The sequence below is a fragment of the Phasianus colchicus genome, chromosome 1, assembly GCF_987193195.1.
Source record: "Phasianus colchicus chromosome 1, bPhaCol1.hap1.1, whole genome shotgun sequence".
Lineage (NCBI taxonomy): Eukaryota > Metazoa > Chordata > Aves > Galliformes > Phasianidae > Phasianus > Phasianus colchicus.
In genome coordinates this window covers 3,809,958-3,834,357 of record NC_143436.1, presented here as the reverse complement: position 1 = coordinate 3,834,357, position 24,400 = coordinate 3,809,958, and the positions used below count along the sequence as shown (strand labels likewise).

At 57.4% G+C, this 24,400-nt stretch overlaps 3 protein-coding genes across 3 annotated transcripts; all 3 read left to right on the top strand.

Moving 5' to 3' along the window:
* The first annotated feature begins 207 nt into the window (after positions 1 to 207).
* On the top strand, positions 208 to 6,729 carry LOC149919347 (uncharacterized). Its single transcript, XM_090134377.1, has 10 exons — positions 208 to 362; positions 3,453 to 3,601; positions 3,915 to 4,006; positions 4,099 to 4,200; positions 4,444 to 4,568; positions 4,722 to 4,884; positions 4,976 to 5,082; positions 5,273 to 5,386; positions 5,543 to 5,661; positions 5,824 to 6,729. Exons 1-10 carry the CDS (start codon positions 208 to 210, stop codon positions 6,513 to 6,515), a joined length of 1,818 nt encoding a protein of 605 aa, XP_089990503.1. The 3' UTR covers positions 6,516 to 6,729.
* Positions 6,730 to 8,456: 1,727 nt separating this feature from the next.
* Positions 8,457 to 14,978, top strand: LOC149919346 (uncharacterized). The gene is made up of 10 exons (XM_090134376.1): positions 8,457 to 8,611; positions 11,702 to 11,850; positions 12,164 to 12,255; positions 12,348 to 12,449; positions 12,693 to 12,817; positions 12,971 to 13,133; positions 13,225 to 13,331; positions 13,522 to 13,635; positions 13,792 to 13,910; positions 14,073 to 14,978. The coding sequence occupies exons 1-10, from the start codon at positions 8,457 to 8,459 to the stop codon at positions 14,762 to 14,764; spliced, it is 1,818 nt and encodes a 605-aa protein (XP_089990502.1). The 3' UTR covers positions 14,765 to 14,978.
* Positions 14,979 to 19,550: 4,572 nt separating this feature from the next.
* Positions 19,551 to 23,227, top strand: LOC149919345 (E3 ubiquitin-protein ligase PHF7-like). Its single transcript, XM_090134115.1, has 9 exons — positions 19,551 to 20,099; positions 20,413 to 20,504; positions 20,597 to 20,698; positions 20,942 to 21,066; positions 21,220 to 21,382; positions 21,474 to 21,580; positions 21,771 to 21,884; positions 22,041 to 22,159; positions 22,322 to 23,227. The coding sequence occupies exons 1-9, from the start codon at positions 20,057 to 20,059 to the stop codon at positions 23,011 to 23,013; spliced, it is 1,557 nt and encodes a 518-aa protein (XP_089990241.1). The 5' UTR covers positions 19,551 to 20,056; the 3' UTR covers positions 23,014 to 23,227.
* The last annotated feature ends 1,173 nt before the right edge of the window (positions 23,228 to 24,400 follow it).

The following is a 24,400-nucleotide window of genomic DNA, read 5'->3' as shown; positions in this document are numbered from 1 at the left end:
GAGCCAGGAGTGACGTGGTCAAATGCTGAACGTACAAAGGCTGCTCTCGGGGAGCGTGAGCAACCAGGAAGGTGGCTGAACAGAGCCAGCAAACAGACTGTGGCACGGCCGTTGGCGCAGGGAGGGTGAGCAGGGAAGCCAGAGCCTCCCTCCCCACTCGGGAGACCACCTCACCTATCGGCTTCCTCCTTGACGACTAACCTAGCCATGGCCTCCACCAGGAACAAAGCCCTTGCCAAAAAGAACGCAGCTACCAAATCTGAGTGCCTCCCCAGAAATACAGCTGCTCGGGTCTCGGGCCGCAGGGAGTGCCTGAGCCTGCTGCTGCCATCGGAGGGCGGCAGAGATACCACCTGCATGAGGTGAGAGCAGGTGGATGGATGGTGTGCTCAGCCTGGTGGCAGAGCTCTCGGGGGAGCTGGAGAGGCTAAGCAATGCCAGGGAAGTACAGTCGTAGAATGGTTTGGGCTGGAAGGGACCTTTCAGATCACCTAGTTCCAACCTCCGCTATAGGCACGGACGCCTCCCACCAGACCAGGCTGTTCACAGCTGCATGCAGCCTGGCCTTGAATGCTTCCAGGGAGGGGGCATGCACAACCTCGCTGGGCAACCTGTTCCAGCGTCTCACCGCCCTCACAGTAAAGCATTACTTCCTAGTATCTAGCCCAAATCTACCCTCTTCCAGCCTAAAGCCGTTTCCCCTCGTCCCGTCGCAACATGCCCTTATAAAATGTCCCTCCCCAGCTTTTCTGTAGTCCCCAGTCGAGAACTGATGGGCCGCTATAAGGTCTCCTTGGAGCCTTCTCTTCTCCAGCCTGAACAGCCCAAAGCTCCCTCAGCCCGTCCCCATCGGGGAGGTGCTCCAGCCTTCTGATCATCTTCATGGCCCTCCCTTGGCTCTGCTCCAACAACTCCATGTCCTTCTTGTGCTGGGGGCTCCAGAACTGGACGCAGTAGTAATGTCGAACTTAGGGGCATGGTTTTAGTGGGCAATATCGGTGAGAGGTGGACAGTTGGACGAGGTGATCTTAGAGCTCTTCTCCAACGCTCCTTAAAGATTCTGGGATCTATGATTCTACGACAGTGAGGACGGGAGGCAGAAGAGGCACAACTCACAGGGGCGACAATAACCGTTCAACTCCTGACCACGGCTGAGCTGAGAGATATGTGAAAAGACTTCAGCCGTCACGCGGGTGAGCACTGTGCTCCCTGGCTGCTCTGATAACAGGAGAATGGGGCCCGTGGCCCGGACTTAGTGGGCAATGAAGCCAGGCATCTGGGATCCCCTTGAAGGGATGCTGACAAAGCGACTGGAAAAGGGCTATCTGTCTTCATGGTACGGAAGTGATTCTTTCTCAGCCATGAAGGAAAAGTGTCCTTTCAAAGAAGATCTGGTACGTTACGCAGGCAAGTGGAATGGTGTCGAGGGAAACCAGAGGGAACTAGCTGTGCTTGGAGGTGATGCGTTGTATTGAACAAAGGCGAAAGAGAAACAGAGACTGAACGCTGGGAGGAAATTCTTGAATCGGAGGGCAGTGGTGCACTGGAATAGGTTGCTCAGAGAAGCTGTGGAGCTGTTGCCCTCTTGCTTGGGAGATGAAGGCCCGCACCCACATCCCCCATGAGGTGGTGACCATGATGCCACAGAGGGTGGCAGGGAGCAGCCATGGTGACCCACAGGGCCGGGAATCAGGCCTACTTCTGGTGCCAAACTTGAACGGACTTGGACAAGTTCAGATTCAGAGCAGCGTTGCTTATTTCAGGGACTGCTCTGGCTTCAGGGAATTGGGATCCACATGGAAGAGACTGTCATTTCCACAGGAACAAGCTTAGAAAAATGTTTACAGAGAAAGAAATATGGAAACGCTGTAAAAACAAACCAACTGTCTGCTGGTAGCCACAGCAATACCTACTGGGCTGTCTTTTGCCAATCCCCTTAAACCTCTCCTTTCACCTACGGTTTGCGGGGCAAACAGCCTTACGGAGCAGAAAGCAGAGCTCAGTATGCTCTACCAGCACACTCTCGACTAACACCCGTGTCTTTTGAGGTGGTCACTGATCCCCTGCCAGGCTGGATCTTCATCTCACCCAACACACTCTTCCTGCCGAAATTTAGATGTAGACTTGAAGGGAATCGTGGCATGGGTAGGCCAGTTTCCCTCCACTGACTGCAGAACGGTTGAAGCTTTCATGCATGTAGATAAATGTTTCTTCTGAGCTGCACAAACCCAAAGACTCCTTGTTCCACAAGGCATGATGCCAGCCCGCATTTCATCTCTGGCTCGACTCATCACTGCTGAGCGAACTTCAGGGCCTTACTTCACTTCTTCCCAAAGTCTTGGAATTCTTCACCTTCAGTGGGACTTCCCTATGGCTGTCTAGTAAAAGTATCTGGACGCTCACACACTCGGGTTAAATAAAGCAGTGAAACAGTAACTTAAAAATAAAGGAATAAAGAGGAATGACAAAAGTTTGGGAAAATTGGGAGCAGGCAGGTTTTCTCTCTGGAGAGAGAAGAAAAGGAGACAAAATGTCACTGCAGTGAAAAAGGCACCAAAGGAAGAGAAAGCTTAAAGCTGAGCTCAGCTGCAGTCACGAAAGCTCAAGCCTCGCTAGAAGGAATATGCTTGGGCAGCTCACTGACATGATGTTTTGGGGTTTCCTTTCTGTTCCTTCAACCAAGCTTCATACTGAATCACATATGTGTCTCTGTGCACATCATTAACACTTTCCCTGCTGCCTACAACACAGAAGCAGACGGAGGAGTTGTGCGCCTTAGACAAACATTGAAGATACGACGCTAAGGTCGTGGCTACAGCACAGCGGCAGAGTTTGTTACCAAAGTACCACAGAAAGACTCGGCTTGGAAGGGACCTTACAAGCTGAACGTATCCCAACCACCTGCCGTGCCAGATTTGCCACTGTAGGAGGTTAGAATAGGGCCCCGTCCAGCCTGGCCTCAAACATCGCCAAGGATGGGGCATCCACAGCTTCTCTGGGCAGCCTGCGCCAGTGTCTCACCAGTCTTGCAGAAAAGAATTTCCTCTAAGACTTAGTCTACTCTCCTCTTCTAGATTAAAACTAGATTAAACCATGTCCTATCCCTATCAGACCTTGTAAAAAGTCACTCACCACACACACTAGACACCAAATATGCTGTTAACTTGCAATCTTTACTAGACTAGACTCAGACCTGAAGAGCTAGCGTGGCACCAGGGCTACAAGTGTGCCCAAGGGACAGCTGCACTCCAGCATCTGCCACGAGGAGCAGTGCCAGCAGGTTGAGGGCGGCCGTCCTTCCTCTCTGCTGCACGGCAGCACCGGGTCCTCACTCTGTGCTGCCTGCAAGGGCTGCCACCCTCTTGCTTGAGGGCCCGCGCCCACACCCTCTGTGAGGCGGTGACCGTGATGTCACAGTGGGTGTCACAGAGCGGCCATTGTGACGCATGAAGCTTGGAGCAGAGCAAGGGCTGCCGGGCTCAGGCCGAGCGTCAGTGCGGCCTGGTGAGGCGCGGAGAGAGCAGGGACTCTCGCAGTGCTCGCTATCAACGCACAATCATGTCCAATAGGAAGAGGAAGGCCTCCGACACGGAGGAGCCAGGTGAGAGCACAGAGCACAGCACCCCTGTGCACAGCTCCTGCCAACAGGCAGAGCAGTGCTGGGGCTCTGCCTGCAGACGGGAGGCGAGGCAAGGAAAGTACAGGCCCCACACTGCTGCGAGGCAGGGCCCCTCTGCTCCTCGGCAAGGGGGCCCAGCTTGGGCTGTGGCTGCCTTGGCCTTGACATGGCCCCTTCCCCTCTACCGCCTCCAGCCAGCACGGCAGGCACAGAGCAGGGCCCTGGGGACGGCCCTCAGGGACACCTGGCCCCTCCAGCTGCTCACCGCCGCTCACATTTGCTCTCTCCTCTGCAGTGTGTGTGCTGTGTGGCCGGGCAGATGTCGACCCGGACATCTGCGGGCACATGCTTTTTGAAAGTGGGATTCACGTCCATGAGTTCTGCGTGGTGAGTTCCCCCATGGGCTCCTTCCAGATTCCCGCCGGGGATGCTCCTTTCCTTTCTGTCCTAATGAGATCCTGCTCTTTTCTCTCCTACAGGGGTCTGCCAACATCGTTTCTGAAGCAACACCAAGACAGCAGGGAACTGTGGGCCTCCCTGTTGCTGCCATCAGACGTGCAGTCAAACAGGCCACCAAGCAGGTGAGGACCTGCACGGAGCAGGCAGATTTGTGCCCGGAGGGGCTCACGCCAGCTTAGTCTGGACCAAGGAAAGCAATGGCAGCCCTTCCAACCACCTCCATGACAAAAGTGCTGCCACAGGAGATGAGCCCTGTCTGCTAGGCATCTTCGTAGAATGTGACCCAGCTGGCTGTGCCCAGAGGTGTGGGGCCAGCCACGGAGGCCCTGAGTCTGTGGCTGACGGGGTTGTTCTGCTCTTTCCAGCAATGCTTTGTTTGTGGCGAGAGGGGGGCTGCCATCACATGCGTACAGAGCGGCTGTGAGCGAAGCTTCCATCTGCCCTGCGCCATGGACGGGGAATGTGTCGTCCACCTTTTTGGGGACCACTGGTAAGGGCTGTCAGCAGCCAAGCCGCGCAGGAACCCGCAGTTACGCGTCCCAGCAGCCTGCCAGAGCCAGAGACAGGGCTGGAGGCTCCTTCCTGCTCCTCTGCCCTCCTCAAAGCACTTCTCACCGTGACTACGCCTTCCATCTTCCCCCAGGACCTTCTGTTGGGAGCACCGCCCTCGACAGGATGCTGAGGAAGCTCCAGCAGAAGGAACCAACTGCCTCATCTGCCTTGAGCCTGTGGGGGACAGCTTGTCCTATCATACCCTGGTGTGCCCAGCATGCCAACATGCCTGGTTCCACAGGCGCTGCATCCAGGTAGGAGCCGTCCCCTCACCCCGCAGGCACGCTTGGTGCTCAGCAGCACCAGGCACTGCTCACGCTCACCCTGCTTGTGTTTCTCCTGCAGCAACAGGCCTTGACTGCAGGTGCTTTGTGCTTCCAGTGCGCCAGCTGTCGAGACAACACTCTGTTCTTTGCAGAAATGGCCATTATGGGGATCCCAATCCCATACAGGTTGGTGTCCTCCTGCCCACTTTGGCTGACATTACTGCCTTGGCAGGCCTGGTCCTTGGCCGTCTCATGAGCACGTGCCCCAGCTTCATAGTGAATCTGGAAGTAGAGTTGGGGTGGATAGGTTTGGATAACCTTGGTTCTTATGCTGGGGACACTGGGGGCTCATCACTTCCCCCGCCTTCTCTTGTAGAAGACCGACATGGGAGGACAACAATGCATACGCATCACTTCTCCAGAGGCACAGCCGCTGCGATGCCAGCGAATGCCTGTACCATGGAGGGAGGGAGCAAGAAGAGGGAGAGGGGTGAGTTACCGCAGCAGCTCTCTGCGGCTCTGTGGGAGACCTCAGCCTCAGCACAGGCTGGCGGAGCAAGGGCTGAGCACCAGGGATGTGCTGTGCCGGGCACTCCATGGCTTGGCTCACTTGGCCCTCATAGCCACAACCGCTTTGCTTCCCCAGGCCCTGGCAGCTGCTCCTGTGCAGCTCCTGTGCTGCTGAGGGCACCCACCGACGGTGCTCCCACTTGAATGACGGAACGGCCACGTGGGAGTGCGACAGCTGTGCTGGCCTGGGTACCGGTAAGAAGCAGTCAGCCGCGTGGCACCGCGCTGGGGCCAGGCAAGGCCCGGCAGCAAGTGCTCAAGGCAGCTTTGCCAGAGCCTGTCTGCCCCAAGCGGGATGGCAGATCCCACTGTGGTGCTGCAGCTTCAGACTCAGGACCTCCCTGCCTCTCCTTACAGCCTCCAGCGCCAACACCGAGCTCGCCGGTCCCAGCACCGCCAGCCAGAGGGCTTTGGAGCCATCCAGCAGCTCCATGGAGCCTGAGAGCTTGAGCTCCATGCCCACCAGCCAGGCTGCACTGGGGACATCACAGAGTTCCCAGCTGCCCGAGCCCAGCGACCTGCCCAGTGTGCCCGAGACTGAGCAGGAGACAAACGGGCCACGATCATCGGAGGATCGGGCTACCTCTGAGCAGCTGCGAGGACGCCGTGGGAGCAGACAAACAGCAGCAGCAAGTGCTGAGAGCGACTCCCACACATCCACCAGGCAGAGGGCGTCAGGGTCCTCCAGGGCGTCTCGGGCAGCTGCACGCAGAAGACGTCCCAGGCAGCGAGGAAGAAGCCGCACACGAAGCCGCTCCCCGCTGCAAGATCGGGCCCCGAGTTCCCAGAGCCGGCCAAGAAGACGCCGTGGCAGCCGGCACATGCCAGCCCCAGGGGAGCAGAGCGGCACCCGCAGGTCAACAAGGTCTGCCACTTCGAGATCCCCGAGGGCTTCCAGAGTGCCCGGACGCAGGGGACCGTCCAGGCAGCGAGGGCGCTCCCGCACCCAAAGCCGTCCTCCGCAGAGACGTCGGGCTTCCAATTCCCGCAGCTCACCCCAAAGAGGCAGCAGGAGCCGGGCCCAACAGCGGAGGCGGTCCCGGGAATGAAGCTGCTCCCAGGAACAACGTCAGAGGCAAAGTCCCCACAGACAGCCCCCAAGTCTGCGTAGGAGCAGCCGTGCGCCCGTCACAGAATGGGTTGAGAAGACCACAACGATCATCTAGTTTCAACCCCCCCGCTATCTGCAGGGTCGTACCCCCCTCCCATCTCCCCTGCTTGCTCTGGTCCCAAAAGTCCAACACAATAAAGATCAGAGTTCCCCCCCCCCAAACACATTTGTCAGCTTCATCCTTCCCTGCTTTTGCTGAGCTGGGCACAGCTAGGGACCTTGACAGCACGGTTCTCTCCTCCATGAACGCGCTCTCCCAGACCTCACTTCGCCTGGCCCAGTCCAGGCTGAGCTGGGTTCGGGCCACATCCCCAGCAGGGCACACGGACCACTGGGTTCCTCGAGAACCCAGGCTGCACTGGCAGGAGCAGCCCGGTTCTGGGCTTGTTTCTGGGCTTGGGATGCCACCGCGTTCAGGGTGCATGTCAGGTCCAGGGCTGCTTCCAGTTGAATCAGAGCTTGGGCTTTCCTCCTGCGTGTGGGAGGCGCTGTCAGGTCTGAGGGCTGGTTCTGGTCTGGGGATGCTGCAAGCCTTGAGGTCCTGCAGCGCATCAAGCGTGTGCGGTCAGCGCAGGGCAGGGCAGCTCTCTGGGCTGAGCTGTGGCCTTGCCTGCCCAGATGCCTCCTCCAGGCTGGCTGCACCCACACATGCTGAGGGACTTGTAAGAAGTGATTGCTGAGCATGTCTCTATCACCTTTCAAATGACAGAGTTCTGCTTTCAGCTGGAACAGTTGTTGTTCCTTCCTAGCGTCAGGCACAATGCTTTGGCTTCAGGAGAAAAGCAAACACTGAGCAAATTCCGTTGTCTTGTTCAGCCCGGAGAAGAAAAGGCCGGGAGGAGATCTCTTTGCAGCGTTCCACTATGGAAAAGGGCATAAGGAACAGGAGGGGAATGAACTTTTTACAAGGGTAGACAGCAAGAGGACAAGGGGGAACGGTTCTAAGCTCAGCGAGGGAAGGTGTAGGGTGGATGCCAGGAGGAAGTGCTTTACAGAGGGAGTGCTGACGTGCTGGAATAGGCTGCCCAGAGAGCTTGGGGATGCTCCATCCCTGGAGATCTTTGCAGCTGATGACAACTCAACAGGCCCTGCAACTGCTCCAACCCTCCAACGGAGGCGGCAGTTGCTCCAAGTCTCATGACGGAGCCCGCAGTTGCTTCAACCCTGCTGACAGGCCCTGCCGTTGTGACGGGCCCTGTGGTTGCTCCAGCCCCTACACTGGCTGCTGGGGTTGCTCCAAGCCCTGCCATGGACCACGAAGTTGCTTCTGCCCTCATGACAGGCCCTGCGGTCGTGACAGGCCCTGCGACAGGCCCCGCAGCTGCTCCAGTCCCTGTGAGAGGACTTGTGGTTCAGCCACAGAACCACCTGTGCCACTGTCAGATGCCCGTGTTTACAAGACAAGAAAACGGCTGAGAAGGTCGGCGCTTTTTTTAGGTGGATGGTTGGACTGGATGATCTTATAGGTCTTTTCCAACCTTAGTGATTCTGTGATTCTGTGATTCTGTGATTTTTAGTAAGGAAATTCACTTTTACTAAGATGGGAAAGGGGGAAGAGGATGAGAACGAAGCCGAGCCATCGCAAGAAATCTGCGGGAAACAGTTCGGGGACAGGCAGGGACCCGCAGTCCCCTCTGCGTGGAAGCACAGTGGCTCTGAGGCGCTGTGAGCGGAGCCAGGAGTGACGTGGTCAAATGCTGAACGTACAAAGGCTGCTCTCGGGGAGCGTGAGCAACCAGGAAGGTGGCTGAACAGAGCCAGCAAACAGACTGTGGCACGGCCGTTGGCGCAGGGAGGGTGAGCAGGGAAGCCAGAGCCTCCCTCCCCACTCGGGAGACCACCTCACCTATCGGCTTCCTCCTTGACGACTAACCTAGCCATGGCCTCCACCAGGAACAAAGCCCTTGCCAAAAAGAACGCAGCTACCAAATCTGAGTGCCTCCCCAGAAATACAGCTGCTCGGGTCTCGGGCCGCAGGGAGTGCCTGAGCCTGCTGCTGCCATCGGAGGGCGGCAGAGATACCACCTGCATGAGGTGAGAGCAGGTGGATGGATGGTGTGCTCAGCCTGGTGGCAGAGCTCTCGGGGGAGCTGGAGAGGCTAAGCAATGCCAGGGAAGTACAGTCGTAGAATGGTTTGGGCTGGAAGGGACCTTTCAGATCACCTAGTTCCAACCTCCGCTATAGGCACGGACGCCTCCCACCAGACCAGGCTGTTCACAGCTGCATGCAGCCTGGCCTTGAATGCTTCCAGGGAGGGGGCATGCACAACCTCGCTGGGCAACCTGTTCCAGCGTCTCACCGCCCTCACAGTAAAGCATTACTTCCTAGTATCTAGCCCAAATCTACCCTCTTCCAGCCTAAAGCCGTTTCCCCTCGTCCCGTCGCAACATGCCCTTATAAAATGTCCCTCCCCAGCTTTTCTGTAGTCCCCAGTCGAGAACTGATGGGCCGCTATAAGGTCTCCTTGGAGCCTTCTCTTCTCCAGCCTGAACAGCCCAAAGCTCCCTCAGCCCGTCCCCATCGGGGAGGTGCTCCAGCCTTCTGATCATCTTCATGGCCCTCCCTTGGCTCTGCTCCAACAACTCCATGTCCTTCTTGTGCTGGGGGCTCCAGAACTGGACGCAGTAGTAATGTCGAACTTAGGGGCATGGTTTTAGTGGGCAATATCGGTGAGAGGTGGACAGTTGGACGAGGTGATCTTAGAGCTCTTCTCCAACGCTCCTTAAAGATTCTGGGATCTATGATTCTACGACAGTGAGGACGGGAGGCAGAAGAGGCACAACTCACAGGGGCGACAATAACCGTTCAACTCCTGACCACGGCTGAGCTGAGAGATATGTGAAAAGACTTCAGCCGTCACGCGGGTGAGCACTGTGCTCCCTGGCTGCTCTGATAACAGGAGAATGGGGCCCGTGGCCCGGACTTAGTGGGCAATGAAGCCAGGCATCTGGGATCCCCTTGAAGGGATGCTGACAAAGCGACTGGAAAAGGGCTATCTGTCTTCATGGTACGGAAGTGATTCTTTCTCAGCCATGAAGGAAAAGTGTCCTTTCAAAGAAGATCTGGTACGTTACGCAGGCAAGTGGAATGGTGTCGAGGGAAACCAGAGGGAACTAGCTGTGCTTGGAGGTGATGCGTTGTATTGAACAAAGGCGAAAGAGAAACAGAGACTGAACGCTGGGAGGAAATTCTTGAATCGGAGGGCAGTGGTGCACTGGAATAGGTTGCTCAGAGAAGCTGTGGAGCTGTTGCCCTCTTGCTTGGGAGATGAAGGCCCGCACCCACATCCCCCATGAGGTGGTGACCATGATGCCACAGAGGGTGGCAGGGAGCAGCCATGGTGACCCACAGGGCCGGGAATCAGGCCTACTTCTGGTGCCAAACTTGAACGGACTTGGACAAGTTCAGATTCAGAGCAGCGTTGCTTATTTCAGGGACTGCTCTGGCTTCAGGGAATTGGGATCCACATGGAAGAGACTGTCATTTCCACAGGAACAAGCTTAGAAAAATGTTTACAGAGAAAGAAATATGGAAACGCTGTAAAAACAAACCAACTGTCTGCTGGTAGCCACAGCAATACCTACTGGGCTGTCTTTTGCCAATCCCCTTAAACCTCTCCTTTCACCTACGGTTTGCGGGGCAAACAGCCTTACGGAGCAGAAAGCAGAGCTCAGTATGCTCTACCAGCACACTCTCGACTAACACCCGTGTCTTTTGAGGTGGTCACTGATCCCCTGCCAGGCTGGATCTTCATCTCACCCAACACACTCTTCCTGCCGAAATTTAGATGTAGACTTGAAGGGAATCGTGGCATGGGTAGGCCAGTTTCCCTCCACTGACTGCAGAACGGTTGAAGCTTTCATGCATGTAGATAAATGTTTCTTCTGAGCTGCACAAACCCAAAGACTCCTTGTTCCACAAGGCATGATGCCAGCCCGCATTTCATCTCTGGCTCGACTCATCACTGCTGAGCGAACTTCAGGGCCTTACTTCACTTCTTCCCAAAGTCTTGGAATTCTTCACCTTCAGTGGGACTTCCCTATGGCTGTCTAGTAAAAGTATCTGGACGCTCACACACTCGGGTTAAATAAAGCAGTGAAACAGTAACTTAAAAATAAAGGAATAAAGAGGAATGACAAAAGTTTGGGAAAATTGGGAGCAGGCAGGTTTTCTCTCTGGAGAGAGAAGAAAAGGAGACAAAATGTCACTGCAGTGAAAAAGGCACCAAAGGAAGAGAAAGCTTAAAGCTGAGCTCAGCTGCAGTCACGAAAGCTCAAGCCTCGCTAGAAGGAATATGCTTGGGCAGCTCACTGACATGATGTTTTGGGGTTTCCTTTCTGTTCCTTCAACCAAGCTTCATACTGAATCACATATGTGTCTCTGTGCACATCATTAACACTTTCCCTGCTGCCTACAACACAGAAGCAGACGGAGGAGTTGTGCGCCTTAGACAAACATTGAAGATACGACGCTAAGGTCGTGGCTACAGCACAGCGGCAGAGTTTGTTACCAAAGTACCACAGAAAGACTCGGCTTGGAAGGGACCTTACAAGCTGAACGTATCCCAACCACCTGCCGTGCCAGATTTGCCACTGTAGGAGGTTAGAATAGGGCCCCGTCCAGCCTGGCCTCAAACATCGCCAAGGATGGGGCATCCACAGCTTCTCTGGGCAGCCTGCGCCAGTGTCTCACCAGTCTTGCAGAAAAGAATTTCCTCTAAGACTTAGTCTACTCTCCTCTTCTAGATTAAAACTAGATTAAACCATGTCCTATCCCTATCAGACCTTGTAAAAAGTCACTCACCACACACACTAGACACCAAATATGCTGTTAACTTGCAATCTTTACTAGACTAGACTCAGACCTGAAGAGCTAGCGTGGCACCAGGGCTACAAGTGTGCCCAAGGGACAGCTGCACTCCAGCATCTGCCACGAGGAGCAGTGCCAGCAGGTTGAGGGCGGCCGTCCTTCCTCTCTGCTGCACGGCAGCACCGGGTCCTCACTCTGTGCTGCCTGCAAGGGCTGCCACCCTCTTGCTTGAGGGCCCGCGCCCACACCCTCTGTGAGGCGGTGACCGTGATGTCACAGTGGGTGTCACAGAGCGGCCATTGTGACGCATGAAGCTTGGAGCAGAGCAAGGGCTGCCGGGCTCAGGCCGAGCGTCAGTGCGGCCTGGTGAGGCGCGGAGAGAGCAGGGACTCTCGCAGTGCTCGCTATCAACGCACAATCATGTCCAATAGGAAGAGGAAGGCCTCCGACACGGAGGAGCCAGGTGAGAGCACAGAGCACAGCACCCCTGTGCACAGCTCCTGCCAACAGGCAGAGCAGTGCTGGGGCTCTGCCTGCAGACGGGAGGCGAGGCAAGGAAAGTACAGGCCCCACACTGCTGCGAGGCAGGGCCCCTCTGCTCCTCGGCAAGGGGGCCCAGCTTGGGCTGTGGCTGCCTTGGCCTTGACATGGCCCCTTCCCCTCCACCGCCTCCAGCCAGCACGGCAGGCACAGAGCAGGGCCCTGGGGATGGCCCTCAGGGACACCTGGCCCCTCCAGCTGCTCACCGCCGCTCACATTTGCTCTCTCCTCTGCAGTGTGTGTGCTGTGTGGCCGGGCAGATGTCGACCCGGACATCTGCGGGCACATGCTTTTTGAAAGTGGGATTCACGTCCATGAGTTCTGCGTGGTGAGTTCCCCCATGGGCTCCTTCCAGATTCCCGCCGGGGATGCTCCTTTCCTTTCTGTCCTAATGAGATCCTGCTCTTTTCTCTCCTACAGGGGTCTGCCAACATCGTTTCTGAAGCAACACCAAGACAGCAGGGAACTGTGGGCCTCCCTGTTGCTGCCATCAGACGTGCAGTCAAACAGGCCACCAAGCAGGTGAGGACCTGCACGGAGCAGGCAGATTTGTGCCCGGAGGGGCTCACGCCAGCTTAGTCTGGACCAAGGAAAGCAATGGCAGCCCTTCCAACCACCTCCATGACAAAAGTGCTGCCACAGGAGATGAGCCCTGTCTGCTAGGCATCTTCGTAGAATGTGACCCAGCTGGCTGTGCCCAGAGGCGTGGGGCCAGCCACGGAGGCCCTGAGTCTGTGGCTGACGGGGTTGTTCTGCTCTTTCCAGCAATGCTTTGTTTGTGGCGAGAGGGGGGCTGCCATCACATGCGTACAGAGCGGCTGTGAGCGAAGCTTCCATCTGCCCTGCGCCATGGACGGGGAATGTGTCGTCCACCTTTTTGGGGACCACTGGTAAGGGCTGTCAGCAGCCAAGCCGCGCAGGAACCCGCAGTTACGCGTCCCAGCAGCCTGCCAGAGCCAGAGACAGGGCTGGAGGCTCCTTCCTGCTCCTCTGCCCTCCTCAAAGCACTTCTCACCGTGACTACGCCTTCCATCTTCCCCCAGGACCTTCTGTTGGGAGCACCGCCCTCGACAGGATGCTGAGGAAGCTCCAGCAGAAGGAACCAACTGCCTCATCTGCCTTGAGCCTGTGGGGGACAGCTTGTCCTATCATACCCTGGTGTGCCCAGCATGCCAACATGCCTGGTTCCACAGGCGCTGCATCCAGGTAGGAGCCGTCCCCTCACCCCGCAGGCACGCTTGGTGCTCAGCAGCACCAGGCACTGCTCACGCTCACCCTGCTTGTGTTTCTCCTGCAGCAACAGGCCTTGACTGCAGGTGCTTTGTGCTTCCAGTGCGCCAGCTGTCGAGACAACACTCTGTTCTTTGCAGAAATGGCCATTATGGGGATCCCAATCCCATACAGGTTGGTGTCCTCCTGCCCACTTTGGCTGACATTACTGCCTTGGCAGGCCTGGTCCTTGGCCGTCTCATGAGCACGTGCCCCAGCTTCATAGTGAATCTGGAAGTAGAGTTGGGGTGGATAGGTTTGGATAACCTTGGTTCTTATGCTGGGGACACTGGGGGCTCATCACTTCCCCCGCCTTCTCTTGTAGAAGACCGACATGGGAGGACAACAATGCATACGCATCACTTCTCCAGAGGCACAGCCGCTGCGATGCCAGCGAATGCCTGTACCATGGAGGGAGGGAGCAAGAAGAGGGAGAGGGGTGAGTTACCGCAGCAGCTCTCTGCGGCTCTGTGGGAGACCTCAGCCTCAGCACAGGCTGGCGGAGCAAGGGCTGAGCACCAGGGATGTGCTGTGCCGGGCACTCCATGGCTTGGCTCACTTGGCCCTCATAGCCACAACCGCTTTGCTTCCCCAGGCCCTGGCAGCTGCTCCTGTGCAGCTCCTGTGCTGCTGAGGGCACCCACCGACGGTGCTCCCACTTGAATGACGGAACGGCCACGTGGGAGTGCGACAGCTGTGCTGGCCTGGGTACCGGTAAGAAGCAGTCAGCCGCGTGGCACCGCGCTGGGGCCAGGCAAGGCCCGGCAGCAAGTGCTCAAGGCGGCTTTGCCAGAGCCTGTCTGCCCCAAGCGGGATGGCAGATCCCACTGTGGTGCTGCAGCTTCAGACTCAGGACCTCCCTGCCTCTCCTTACAGCCTCCAGCGCCAACACCGAGCTCGCCGGTCCCAGCACCGCCAGCCAGAGGGCTTTGGAGCCATCCAGCAGCTCCATGGAGCCTGAGAGCTTGAGCTCCATGCCCGCCAGCCAGGCTGCACTGGGGACATCACAGAGTTCCCAGCTGCCCGAGCCCAGCGACCTGCCCAGTGTGCCCGAGACTGAGCAGGAGACAAACGGGCCACGATCATCGGAGGATCGGGCTACCTCTGAGCAGCTGCGAGGACGCCGTGGGAGCAGACAAACAGCAGCAGCAAGTGCTGAGAGCGACTCCCACACATCCACCAGGCAGAGGGCGTCAGGGTCCTCCAGGGCGTCTCGGGCAGCTGCACGCAGAAGACGTCCCAGGCAGCGAGGAAGAAGCCGCACACGAAGCCGCTCCCCGCTGCAAGATCGGGCCCCGAGTTCCCAGAGCCGGCCAAGAAGACGCCGTGGCAGCCGGCACATGCCAGCCCCAGGGGAGCAGAGCGGCACCCGCAGGTCAACAAGGTCTGCCACTTCGAGATCCCCGAGGGCTTCCAGAGTGCCCGGACGCAGGGGACCGTCCAGGCAGCGAGGGCGCTCCCGCACCCAAAGCCGTCCTCCGCAGAGACGTCGGGCTTCCAATTCCCGCAGCTCACCCCAAAGAGGCAGCAGGAGCCGGGCCCAACAGCGGAGGCGGTCCCGGGAATGAAGCTGCTCCCAGGAACAACGTCAGAGGCAAAGTCCCCACAGACAGCCCCCAAGTCTGCGTAGGAGCAGCCGTGCGCCCGTCACAGAATGGGTTGAGAAGACCACAACGATCATCTAGTTTCAACCCCCCCGCTATCTGCAGGGTCGTACCCCCCTCCCATCTCCCCTGCTTGCTCTGGTCCCAAAAGTCCAACACAATAAAGATCAGAGTTCCCCCCCCCCAAACACATTTGTCAGCTTCATCCTTCCCTGCTTTTGCTGAGCTGGGCACAGCTAGGGACCTTGACAGCACGGTTCTCTCCTCCATGAACGCGCTCTCCCAGACCTCACTTCGCCTGGCCCAGTCCAGGCTGAGCTGGGTTCGGGCCACATCCCCAGCAGGGCACACGGACCACTGGGTTCCTCGAGAACCCAGGCTGCACTGGCAGGAGCAGCCCGGTTCTGGGCTTGTTTCTGGGCTTGGGATGCCACCGCGTTCAGGGTGCATGTCAGGTCCAGGGCTGCTTCCAGTTGAATCAGAGCTTGGGCTTTCCTCCTGCGTGTGGGAGGCGCTGTCAGGTCTGAGGGCTGGTTCTGGTCTGGGGATGCTGCAAGCCTTGAGGTCCTGCAGCGCATCAAGCGTGTGCGGTCAGCGCAGGGCAGGGCAGCTCTCTGGGCTGAGCTGTGGCCTTGCCTGCCCAGATGCCTCCTCCAGGCTGGCTGCACCCACACATGCTGAGGGACTTGTAAGAAGTGATTGCTGAGCATGTCTCTATCACCTTTCAAATGACAGAGTTCTGCTTTCAGCTGGAACAGTTGTTGTTCCTTCCTAGCGTCAGGCACAATGCTTTGGCTTCAGGAGAAAAGCAAACACTGAGCAAATTCCGTTGTCTTGTTCAGCCCGGAGAAGAAAAGGCCGGGAGGAGATCTCTTTGCAGCGTTCCACTATGGAAAAGGGCATAAGGAACAGGAGGGGAATGAACTTTTTACAAGGGTAGACAGCAAGAGGACAAGGGGGAACGGTTCTAAGCTCAGCGAGGGAAGGTGTAGGGTGGATGCCAGGAGGAAGTGCTTTACAGAGGGAGTGCTGACGTGCTGGAATAGGCTGCCCAGAGAGCTTGGGGATGCTCCATCCCTGGAGATCTTTGCAGCTGATGACAACTCAACAGGCCCTGCAACCGCTCCAACCCTCCAACGGAGGCGGCAGTTGCTCCAAGTCTCATGACGGAGCCCGCAGTTGCTTCAACCCTGCTGACAGGCCCTGCCGTTGTGACGGGCCCTGTGGTTGCTCCAGCCCCTACACTGGCTGCTGGGGTTGCTCCAAGCCCTGCCATGGACCACGCAGTTGCTTCTGCCCTCATGACAGGCCCTGCGGTCGTGACAGGCCCTGCGACAGGCCCCGCAGCTGCTCCAGTCCCTGTGAGAGGACTTGTGGTTCAGCCACAGAACCACCTGTGCCACTGTCAGATGCCCGTGTTTACAAGACAAGAAAACGGCTGAGAAGGTCGGCGCTTTTTTTAGGTGGATGGTTGGACTGGATGATCTTATAGGTCTTTTCCAACCTTAGTGATTCTGTGATTCTGTGATTCTGTGATTTTTAGTAAGGAAATTCACTTTTACTAAGATGGGAAAGGGGGAAGAGGATGAGAACGAAGCCGAGCCATCGCAAGAAATCTGCGGGAAACAGTTCGGGGACAGGCAGGGACCCGCAGTCCCCTCTGCGTGGAAGCACAGTGGCTCTGAGGCGCTGTGAGCGGAGCCAGGAGTGACGTGGTCAAATGCTGAACGTACAAAGGCTGCTCTCGGGGAGCGTGAGCAACCAGGAAGGTGGCTGAACAGAGCCAGCAAACAGACTGTGGCACGGCCGTTGGCGCAGGGAGGGTGAGCAGGGAAGCCAGAGCCTCCCTCCCCACTCGGGAGACCACCTCACCTATCGGCTTCCTCCTTGACGACTAACCTAGCCATGGCCTCCACCAGGAACAAAGCCCTTGCCAAAAAGAACGCAGCTACCAAATCTGAGTGCCTCCCCAGAAATACAGCTGCTCGGGTCTCGGGCCGCAGGGAGTGCCTGAGCCTGCTGCTGCCATCGGAGGGCGGCAGAGATACCACCTGCATGAGGTGAGAGCAGGTGGATGGATGGTGTGCTCAGCCTGGTGGCAGAGCTCTCGGGGGAGCTGGAGAGGCTAAGCAATGCCAGGGAAGTACAGTCGTAGAATGGTTTGGGCTGGAAGGGACCTTTCAGATCACCTAGTTCCAACCTCCGCTATAGGCACGGACGCCTCCCACCAGACCAGGCTGTTCACAGCTGCATGCAGCCTGGCCTTGAATGCTTCCAGGGAGGGGGCATGCACAACCTCGCTGGGCAACCTGTTCCAGCGTCTCACCGCCCTCACAGTAAAGCATTACTTCCTAGTATCTAGCCCAAATCTACCCTCTTCCAGCCTAAAGCCGTTTCCCCTCGTCCCGTCGCAACATGCCCTTATAAAATGTCCCTCCCCAGCTTTTCTGTAGTCCCCAGTCGAGAACTGATGGGCCGCTATAAGGTCTCCTTGGAGCCTTCTCTTCTCCAGCCTGAACAGCCCAAAGCTCCCTCAGCCCGTCCCCATCGGGGAGGTGCTCCAGCCTTCTGATCATCTTCATGGCCCTCCCTTGGCTCTGCTCCAACAACTCCATGTCCTTCTTGTGCTGGGGGCTCCAGAACTGGACGCAGTAGTAATGTCGAACTTAGGGGCATGGTTTTAGTGGGCAATATCGGTGAGAGGTGGACAGTTGGACGAGGTGATCTTAGAGCTCTTCTCCAACGCTCCTTAAAGATTCTGGGATCTATGATTCTACGACAGTGAGGACGGGAGGCAGAAGAGGCACAACTCACAGGGGCGACAATAACCGTTCAACTCCTGACCACGGCTGAGCTGAGAGATATGTGAAAAGACTTCAGCCGTCACGCGGGTGAGCACTGTGCTCCCTGGCTGCTCTGATAACAGGAGAATGGGGCCCGTGGCCCGGACTTAGTGGGCAATGAAGCCAGGCATCTGGGATCCCCTTGAAGGGATGCTGACAAAGCGACTGGAAAAGGGCTATCTGTCTTCATGGTACGGAAGTGATTCTTTCTCAGCCATGAAGGAAAAGTGTCCTTTCAAAGAAGATCTGGTACGTTACGCAGGCAAGTGGAATGGTGTCGAGGGAAACCAGAGGGAACTAGCTGTGCTTGGAGGTGATGCGTTGTATTGAACAAAGGCGAAAGAGAAACAGAGACTGAACGCTGGGAGGAAATTCTTGAATCGGAGGGCAGTGGTGCACTGGAATAGGTTGCTCAGAGAAGCTGTGGAGCTGTTGCCCTCTTGCTTGGGAGATGAAGGCCCGCACCCACATCCCCCATGAGGTGGTGACCATGATGCCACAGAGGGTGGCAGGGAGCAGCCATGGTGACCCACAGGGCCGGGAATCAGGCCTACTTCTGGTGCCAAACTTGAACGGACTTGGACAAGTTCAGATTCAGAGCAGCGTTGCTTATTTCAGGGACTGCTCTGGCTTCAGGGAATTGGGATCCACATGGAAGAGACTGTCATTTCCACAGGAACAAGCTTAGAAAAATGTTTACAGAGAAAGAAATATGGAAACGCTGTAAAAACAAACCAACTGTCTGCTGGTAGCCACAGCAATACCTACTGGGCTGTCTTTTGCCAATCCCCTTAAACCTCTCCTTTCACCTACGGTTTGCGGGGCAAACAGCCTTACGGAGCAGAAAGCAGAGCTCAGTATGCTCTACCAGCACACTCTCGACTAACACCCGTGTCTTTTGAGGTGGTCACTGATCCCCTGCCAGGCTGGATCTTCATCTCACCCAACACACTCTTCCTGCCGAAATTTAGATGTAGACTTGAAGGGAATCGTGGCATGGGTAGGCCAGTTTCCCTCCACTGACTGCAGAACGGTTGAAGCTTTCATGCATGTAGATAAATGTTTCTTCTGAGCTGCACAAACCCAAAGACTCCTTGTTCCACAAGGCATGATGCCAGCCCGCATTTCATCTCTGGCTCGACTCATCACTGCTGAGCGAACTTCAGGGCCTTACTTCACTTCTTCCCAAAGTCTTGGAATTCTTCACCTTCAGTGGGACTTCCCTATGGCTGTCTAGTAAAAGTATCTGGACGCTCACACACTCGGGTTAAATAAAGCAGTGAAACAGTAACTTAAAAATAAAGGAATAAAGAGGAATGACAAAAGTTTGGGAAAATTGGGAGCAGGCAGGTTTTCTCTCTGGAGAGAGAAGAAAAGGAGACAAAATGTCACTGCAGTGAAAAAGGCACCAAAGGAAGAGAAAGCTTAAAGCTGAGCTCAGCTGCAGTCACGAAAGCTCAAGCCTCGCTAGAAGGAATATGCTTGGGCAGCTCACTGACATGATGTTTTGGGGTTTCCTTTCTGTTCCTTCAACCAAGCTTCATACTGAATCACATATGTGTCTCTGTGCACATCATTAACACTTTCCCTGCTGCCTACAACACAGAAGCAGACGGAGGAGTTGTGCGCCTTAGACAAACATTGAAGATACGACGCTAAGGTCGTGGCTACAGCACAGCGGCAGAGTTTGTTACCAAAGTACCACAGAAAGACTCGGCTTGGAAGGGACCTTACAAGCTGAACGTATCCCAACCACCTGCCGTGCCAGATTTGCCACTGTAGGAGGTTAGAATAGGGCCCCGTCCAGCCTGGCCTCAAACATCGCCAAGGATGGGGCATCCACAGCTTCTCTGGGCAGCCTGCGCCAGTGTCTCACCAGTCTTGCAGAAAAGAATTTCCTCTAAGACTTAGTCTACTCTCCTCTTCTAGATTAAAACTAGATTAAACCATGTCCTATCCCTATCAGACCTTGTAAAAAGTCACTCACCACACACACTAGACACCAAATATGCTGTTAACTTGCAATCTTTACTAGACTAGACTCAGACCTGAAGAGCTAGCGTGGCACCAGGGCTACAAGTGTGCCCAAGGGACAGCTGCACTCCAGCATCTGCCACGAGGAGCAGTGCCAGCAGGTTGAGGGCGGCCGTCCTTCCTCTCTGCTGCACGGCAGCACCGGGTCCTCACTCTGTGCTGCCTGCAAGGGCTGCCACCCTCTTGCTTGAGGGCCCGCGCCCACACCCTCTGTGAGGCGGTGACCGTGATGTCACAGTGGGTGTCACAGAGCGGCCATTGTGACGCATGAAGCTTGGAGCAGAGCAAGGGCTGCCGGGCTCAGGCCGAGCGTCAGTGCGGCCTGGTGAGGCGCGGAGAGAGCAGGGACTCTCGCAGTGCTCGCTATCAACGCACAATCATGTCCAATAGGAAGAGGAAGGCCTCCGACACGGAGGAGCCAGGTGAGAGCACAGAGCACAGCACCCCTGTGCACAGCTCCTGCCAACAGGCAGAGCAGTGCTGGGGCTCTGCCTGCAGACGGGAGGCGAGGCAAGGAAAGTACAGGCCCCACACTGCTGCGAGGCAGGGCCCCTCTGCTCCTCGGCAAGGGGGCCCAGCTTGGGCTGTGGCTGCCTTGGCCTTGACATGGCCCCTTCCCCTCCACCGCCTCCAGCCAGCACGGCAGGCACAGAGCAGGGCCCTGGGGACGGCCCTCAGGGACACCTGGCCCCTCCAGCTGCTCACCGCCGCTCACATTTGCTCTCTCCTCTGCAGTGTGTGTGCTGTGTGGCCGGGCAGATGTCGACCCGGACATCTGCGGGCACATGCTTTTTGAAAGTGGGATTCACGTCCATGAGTTCTGCGTGGTGAGTTCCCCCATGGGCTCCTTCCAGATTCCCGCCGGGGATGCTCCTTTCCTTTCTGTCCTAATGAGATCCTGCTCTTTTCTCTCCTACAGGGGTCTGCCAACATCGTTTCTGAAGCAACACCAAGACAGCAGGGAACTGTGGGCCTCCCTGTTGCTGCCATCAGACGTGCAGTCAAACAGGCCACCAAGCAGGTGAGGACCTGCACGGAGCAGGCAGATTTGTGCCCGGAGGGGCTCACGCCAGCTTAGTCTGGACCAAGGAAAGCAATGGCAGCCCTTCCAACCACCTCCATGACAAAAGTGCTGCCACAGGAGATGAGCCCTGTCTGCTAGGCATCTTCGTAGAATGTGACCCAGCTGGCTGTGCCCAGAGGCGTGGGGCCAGCCACGGAGGCCCTGAGTCTGTGGCTGACGGGGTTGTTCTGCTCTTTCCAGCAATGCTTTGTTTGTGGCGAGAGGGGGGCTGCCATCACATGCGTACAGAGCGGCTGTGAGCGAAGCTTCCATCTGCCCTGCGCCATGGACGGGGAATGTGTCGTCCACCTTTTTGGGGACCACTGGTAAGGGCTGTCAGCAGCCAAGCCGCGCAGGAACCCGCAGTTACGCGTCCCAGCAGCCTGCCAGAGCCAGAGACAGGGCTGGAGGCTCCTTCCTGCTCCTCTGCCCTCCTCAAAGCACTTCTCACCGTGACTACGCCTTCCATCTTCCCCCAGGACCTTCTGTTGGGAGCACCGCCCTCGACAGGATGCTGAGGAAGCTCCAGCAGAAGGAACCAACTGCCTCATCTGCCTTGAGCCTGTGGGGGACAGCTTGTCCTATCATACCCTGGTGTGCCCAGCATGCCAACATGCCTGGTTCCACAGGCGCTGCATCCAGGTAGGAGCCGTCCCCTCACCCCGCAAGCACGCTTGGTGCTCAGCAGCACCAGGCACTGCTCACGCTCACCCTGCTTGTGTTTCTCCTGCAGCAACAGGCCTTGACTGCAGGTGCTTTGTGCTTCCAGTGCGCCAGCTGTCGAGACAACACTCTGTTCTTTGCAGAAATGGCCATTATGGGGATCCCAATCCCATACAGGTTGGTGTCCTCCTGCCCACTTTGGCTGACATTACTGCCTTGGCAGGCCTGGTCCTTGGCCGTCTCATGAGCACGTGCCCCAGCTTCATAGTGAATCTGGAAGTAGAGTTGGGGTGGATAGGTTTGGATAACCTTGGTTCTTATGCTGGGGACACTGGGGGCTCATCACTTCCCCCGCCTTCTCTTGTAGAAGACCGACATGGGAGGACAACAATGCATACGCATCACTTCTCCAGAGGCACAGCCGCTGCGATGCCAGCGAATGCCTGTACCATGGAGGGAGGGAGCAAGAAGAGGGAGAGGGGTGAGTTACCGCAGCAGCTCTCTGCGGCTCTGTGGGAGACCTCAGCCTCAGCACAGGCTGGCGGAGCAAGGGCTGAGCACCAGGGATGTGCTGTGCCGGGCACTCCATGGCTTGGCTCACTTGGCCCTCATAGCCACAACCGCTTTGCTTCCCCAGGCCCTGGCAGCTGCTCCTGTGCAGCTCCTGTGCTGCTGAGGGCACCCACCGACGGTGCTCCCACTTGAATGACGGAACGGCCACGTGGGAGTGCGACAGCTGTGCTGGCCTGGGTACCGGTAAGAAGCAGTCAGCCGCATGGCACCGCGCTGGGGCCAGGCAAGGCCCGGCAGCAAGTGCTTAAGGCAGCTTTGCCAGAGCCTGTCTGCCCCAAGCGGGATGGCAGATCCCACTGTGGTGCTGCAGCTTCAGACTCAGGACCTCCCTGCCTCTCCTTACAGCCTCCAGCGCCAACACCGAGCTCGCCGGTCCCAGCACCGCCAGCCAGAGGGCTTTGGAGCCATCCAGCAGCTCCATGGAGCCTGAGAGCTTGAGCTCCATGCCCGCCAGCCAGGCTGCACTGGGGACATCACAGAGTTCCCAGCTGCCCGAGCCCAGCGACCTGCCCAGTGTGCCCGAGACTGAGCAGGAGACAAACGGGCCACGATCATCGGAGGATCGGGCTACCTCTGAGCAGCTGCGAGGACGCCGTGGGAGCAGACAAACAGCAGCAGCAAGTGCTGAGAGCGACTCCCACACATCCACCAGGCAGAGGGCGTCAGGGTCCTCCAGGGCGTCTCGGGCAGCTGCACGCAGAAGACGTCCCAGGCAGCGAGGAAGAAGCCGCACACGAAGCCGCTCCCCGCTGCAAGATCGGGCCCCGAGTTCCCAGAGCCGGCCAAGAAGACGCCGTGGCAGCCGGCACATGCCAGCCCCAGGGGAGCAGAGCGGCACCCGCAGGTCAACAAGGTCTGCCACTTCGAGATCCCCGAGGGCTTCCAGAGTGCCCGGACGCAGGGGACCGTCCAGGCAGCGAGGGCGCTCCCGCACCCAAAGCCGTCCTCCGCAGAGACGTCGGGCTTCCAATTCCCGCAGCTCACCCCAAAGAGGCAGCAGGAGCCGGGCCCAACAGCGGAGGCGGTCCCGGGAATGAAGCTGCTCCCAGGAACAACGTCAGAGGCAAAGTCCCCACAGACAGCCCCCAAGTCTGCGTAGGAGCAGCCGTGCGCCCGTCACAGAATGGGTTGAGAAGACCACAACGATCATCTAGTTTCAACCCCCCCGCTATCTGCAGGGTCGTACCCCCCTCCCATCTCCCCTGCTTGCTCTGGTCCCAAAAGTCCAACACAATAAAGATCAGAGTTCCCCCCCCCCAGACACATTTGTCAGCTTCATCCTTCCCTGCTTTTGCTGAGCTGGGCACAGCTAGGGACCTTGACTGCACGGTTCTCTCCTCCATGAACGCGCTCTCCCAGACCTCACTTCGCCTGGCCCAGTCCAGGCTGAGCTGGGTTCGGGCCACATCCCCAGCGGGGCACACGGACCACTGGGTTCCTCGAGAACCCAGGCTGCACTGGCAGGAGCAGCCCGGTTCTGGGCTTGTTTCTGGGCTTGGGATGCCACCGCGTTCAGGGTGCATGTCAGGTCCAGGGCTGCTTCCAGTTGAATCAGAGCTTGGGCTTTCCTCCTGCGTGTGGGAGACGCTGTCAGGTCTGAGGGCTGGTTCTGGTCTGGGGATGCTGCAAGCCTTGAGGTCCTGCAGCGCATCAAGCGTGTGCGGTCAGCGCAGGGCAGGGCAGCTCTCTGGGCTGAGCTGTGGCCTTGCCTGCCCAGATGCCTCCTCCAGGCTGGCTGCACCCACACATGCTGAGGGACTTGTAAGAAGTGATTGCTGAGCATGTCTCTATCACCTTTCAAATGACAGAGTTCTGCTTTCAGCTGGAACAGTTGTTGTTCCTTCCTAGCGTCAGGCACAATGCTTTGGCTTCAGGAGAAAAGCAAACACTGAGCAAATTCCGTTGTCTTGTTCAGCCCGGAGAAGAAAAGGCCGGGAGGAGATCTCTTTGCAGCGTTCCACTATGGAAAAGGGCATAAGGAACAGGAGGGGAATGAACTTTTTACAAGGGTAGACAGCAAGAGGACAAGGGGGAACGGTTCTAAGCTCAGCGAGGGAAGGTGTAGGGTGGATGCCAGGAGGAAGTGCTTTACAGAGGGAGTGCTGACGTGCTGGAATAGGCTGCCCAGAGAGCTTGGGGATGCTCCATCCCTGGAGATCTTTGCAGCTGATGACAACTCAACAGGCCCTGCAACCGCTCCAACCCTCCAACGGAGGCGGCAGTTGCTCCAAGTCTCATGACGGAGCCCGCAGTTGCTTCAACCCTGCTGACAGGCCCTGCCGTTGTGACGGGCCCTGTGGTTGCTCCAGCCCCTACACTGGCTGCTGGGGTTGCTCCAAGCCCTGCCATGGACCACGCAGTTGCTTCTGCCCTCATGACAGGCCCTGCGGTCGTGACAGGCCCTGCGACAGGCCCCGCAGCTGC

Excerpts from the sequence above, each read along its gene's own strand:
- LOC149919345 (XM_090134115.1), top strand. The coding sequence starts at position 20,057 with ATGTCCAATAGGAAGAGGAAGGCCTCCGACACGGAGGAGCCAG. Across the intron at positions 20,505-20,596 it reads ACGTCCATGAGTTCTGCGTG|GGGTCTGCCAACATCGTTTC; the intron begins GTGAGTTCCCCC and ends TCTCTCCTACAG. Across the intron at positions 21,885-22,040 it reads GAGCAAGAAGAGGGAGAGGG|GCCCTGGCAGCTGCTCCTGT; the intron begins GTGAGTTACCGC and ends TTGCTTCCCCAG.
- LOC149919346 (XM_090134376.1), top strand. The coding sequence starts at position 8,457 with ATGGCCTCCACCAGGAACAAAGCCCTTGCCAAAAAGAACGCAGCTACC. Across the intron at positions 8,612-11,701 it reads AGAGATACCACCTGCATGAG|CTTGGAGCAGAGCAAGGGCT; the intron begins GTGAGAGCAGGT and ends TGACGCATGAAG. Across the intron at positions 13,134-13,224 it reads TCCACAGGCGCTGCATCCAG|CAACAGGCCTTGACTGCAGG; the intron begins GTAGGAGCCGTC and ends TTTCTCCTGCAG.
- LOC149919347 (XM_090134377.1), top strand. The coding sequence starts at position 208 with ATGGCCTCCACCAGGAACAAAGCCCTTGCCAAAAAGAACGCAGCTACC. Across the intron at positions 4,201-4,443 it reads TCAAACAGGCCACCAAGCAG|CAATGCTTTGTTTGTGGCGA; the intron begins GTGAGGACCTGC and ends TGCTCTTTCCAG. Across the intron at positions 5,387-5,542 it reads GAGCAAGAAGAGGGAGAGGG|GCCCTGGCAGCTGCTCCTGT; the intron begins GTGAGTTACCGC and ends TTGCTTCCCCAG.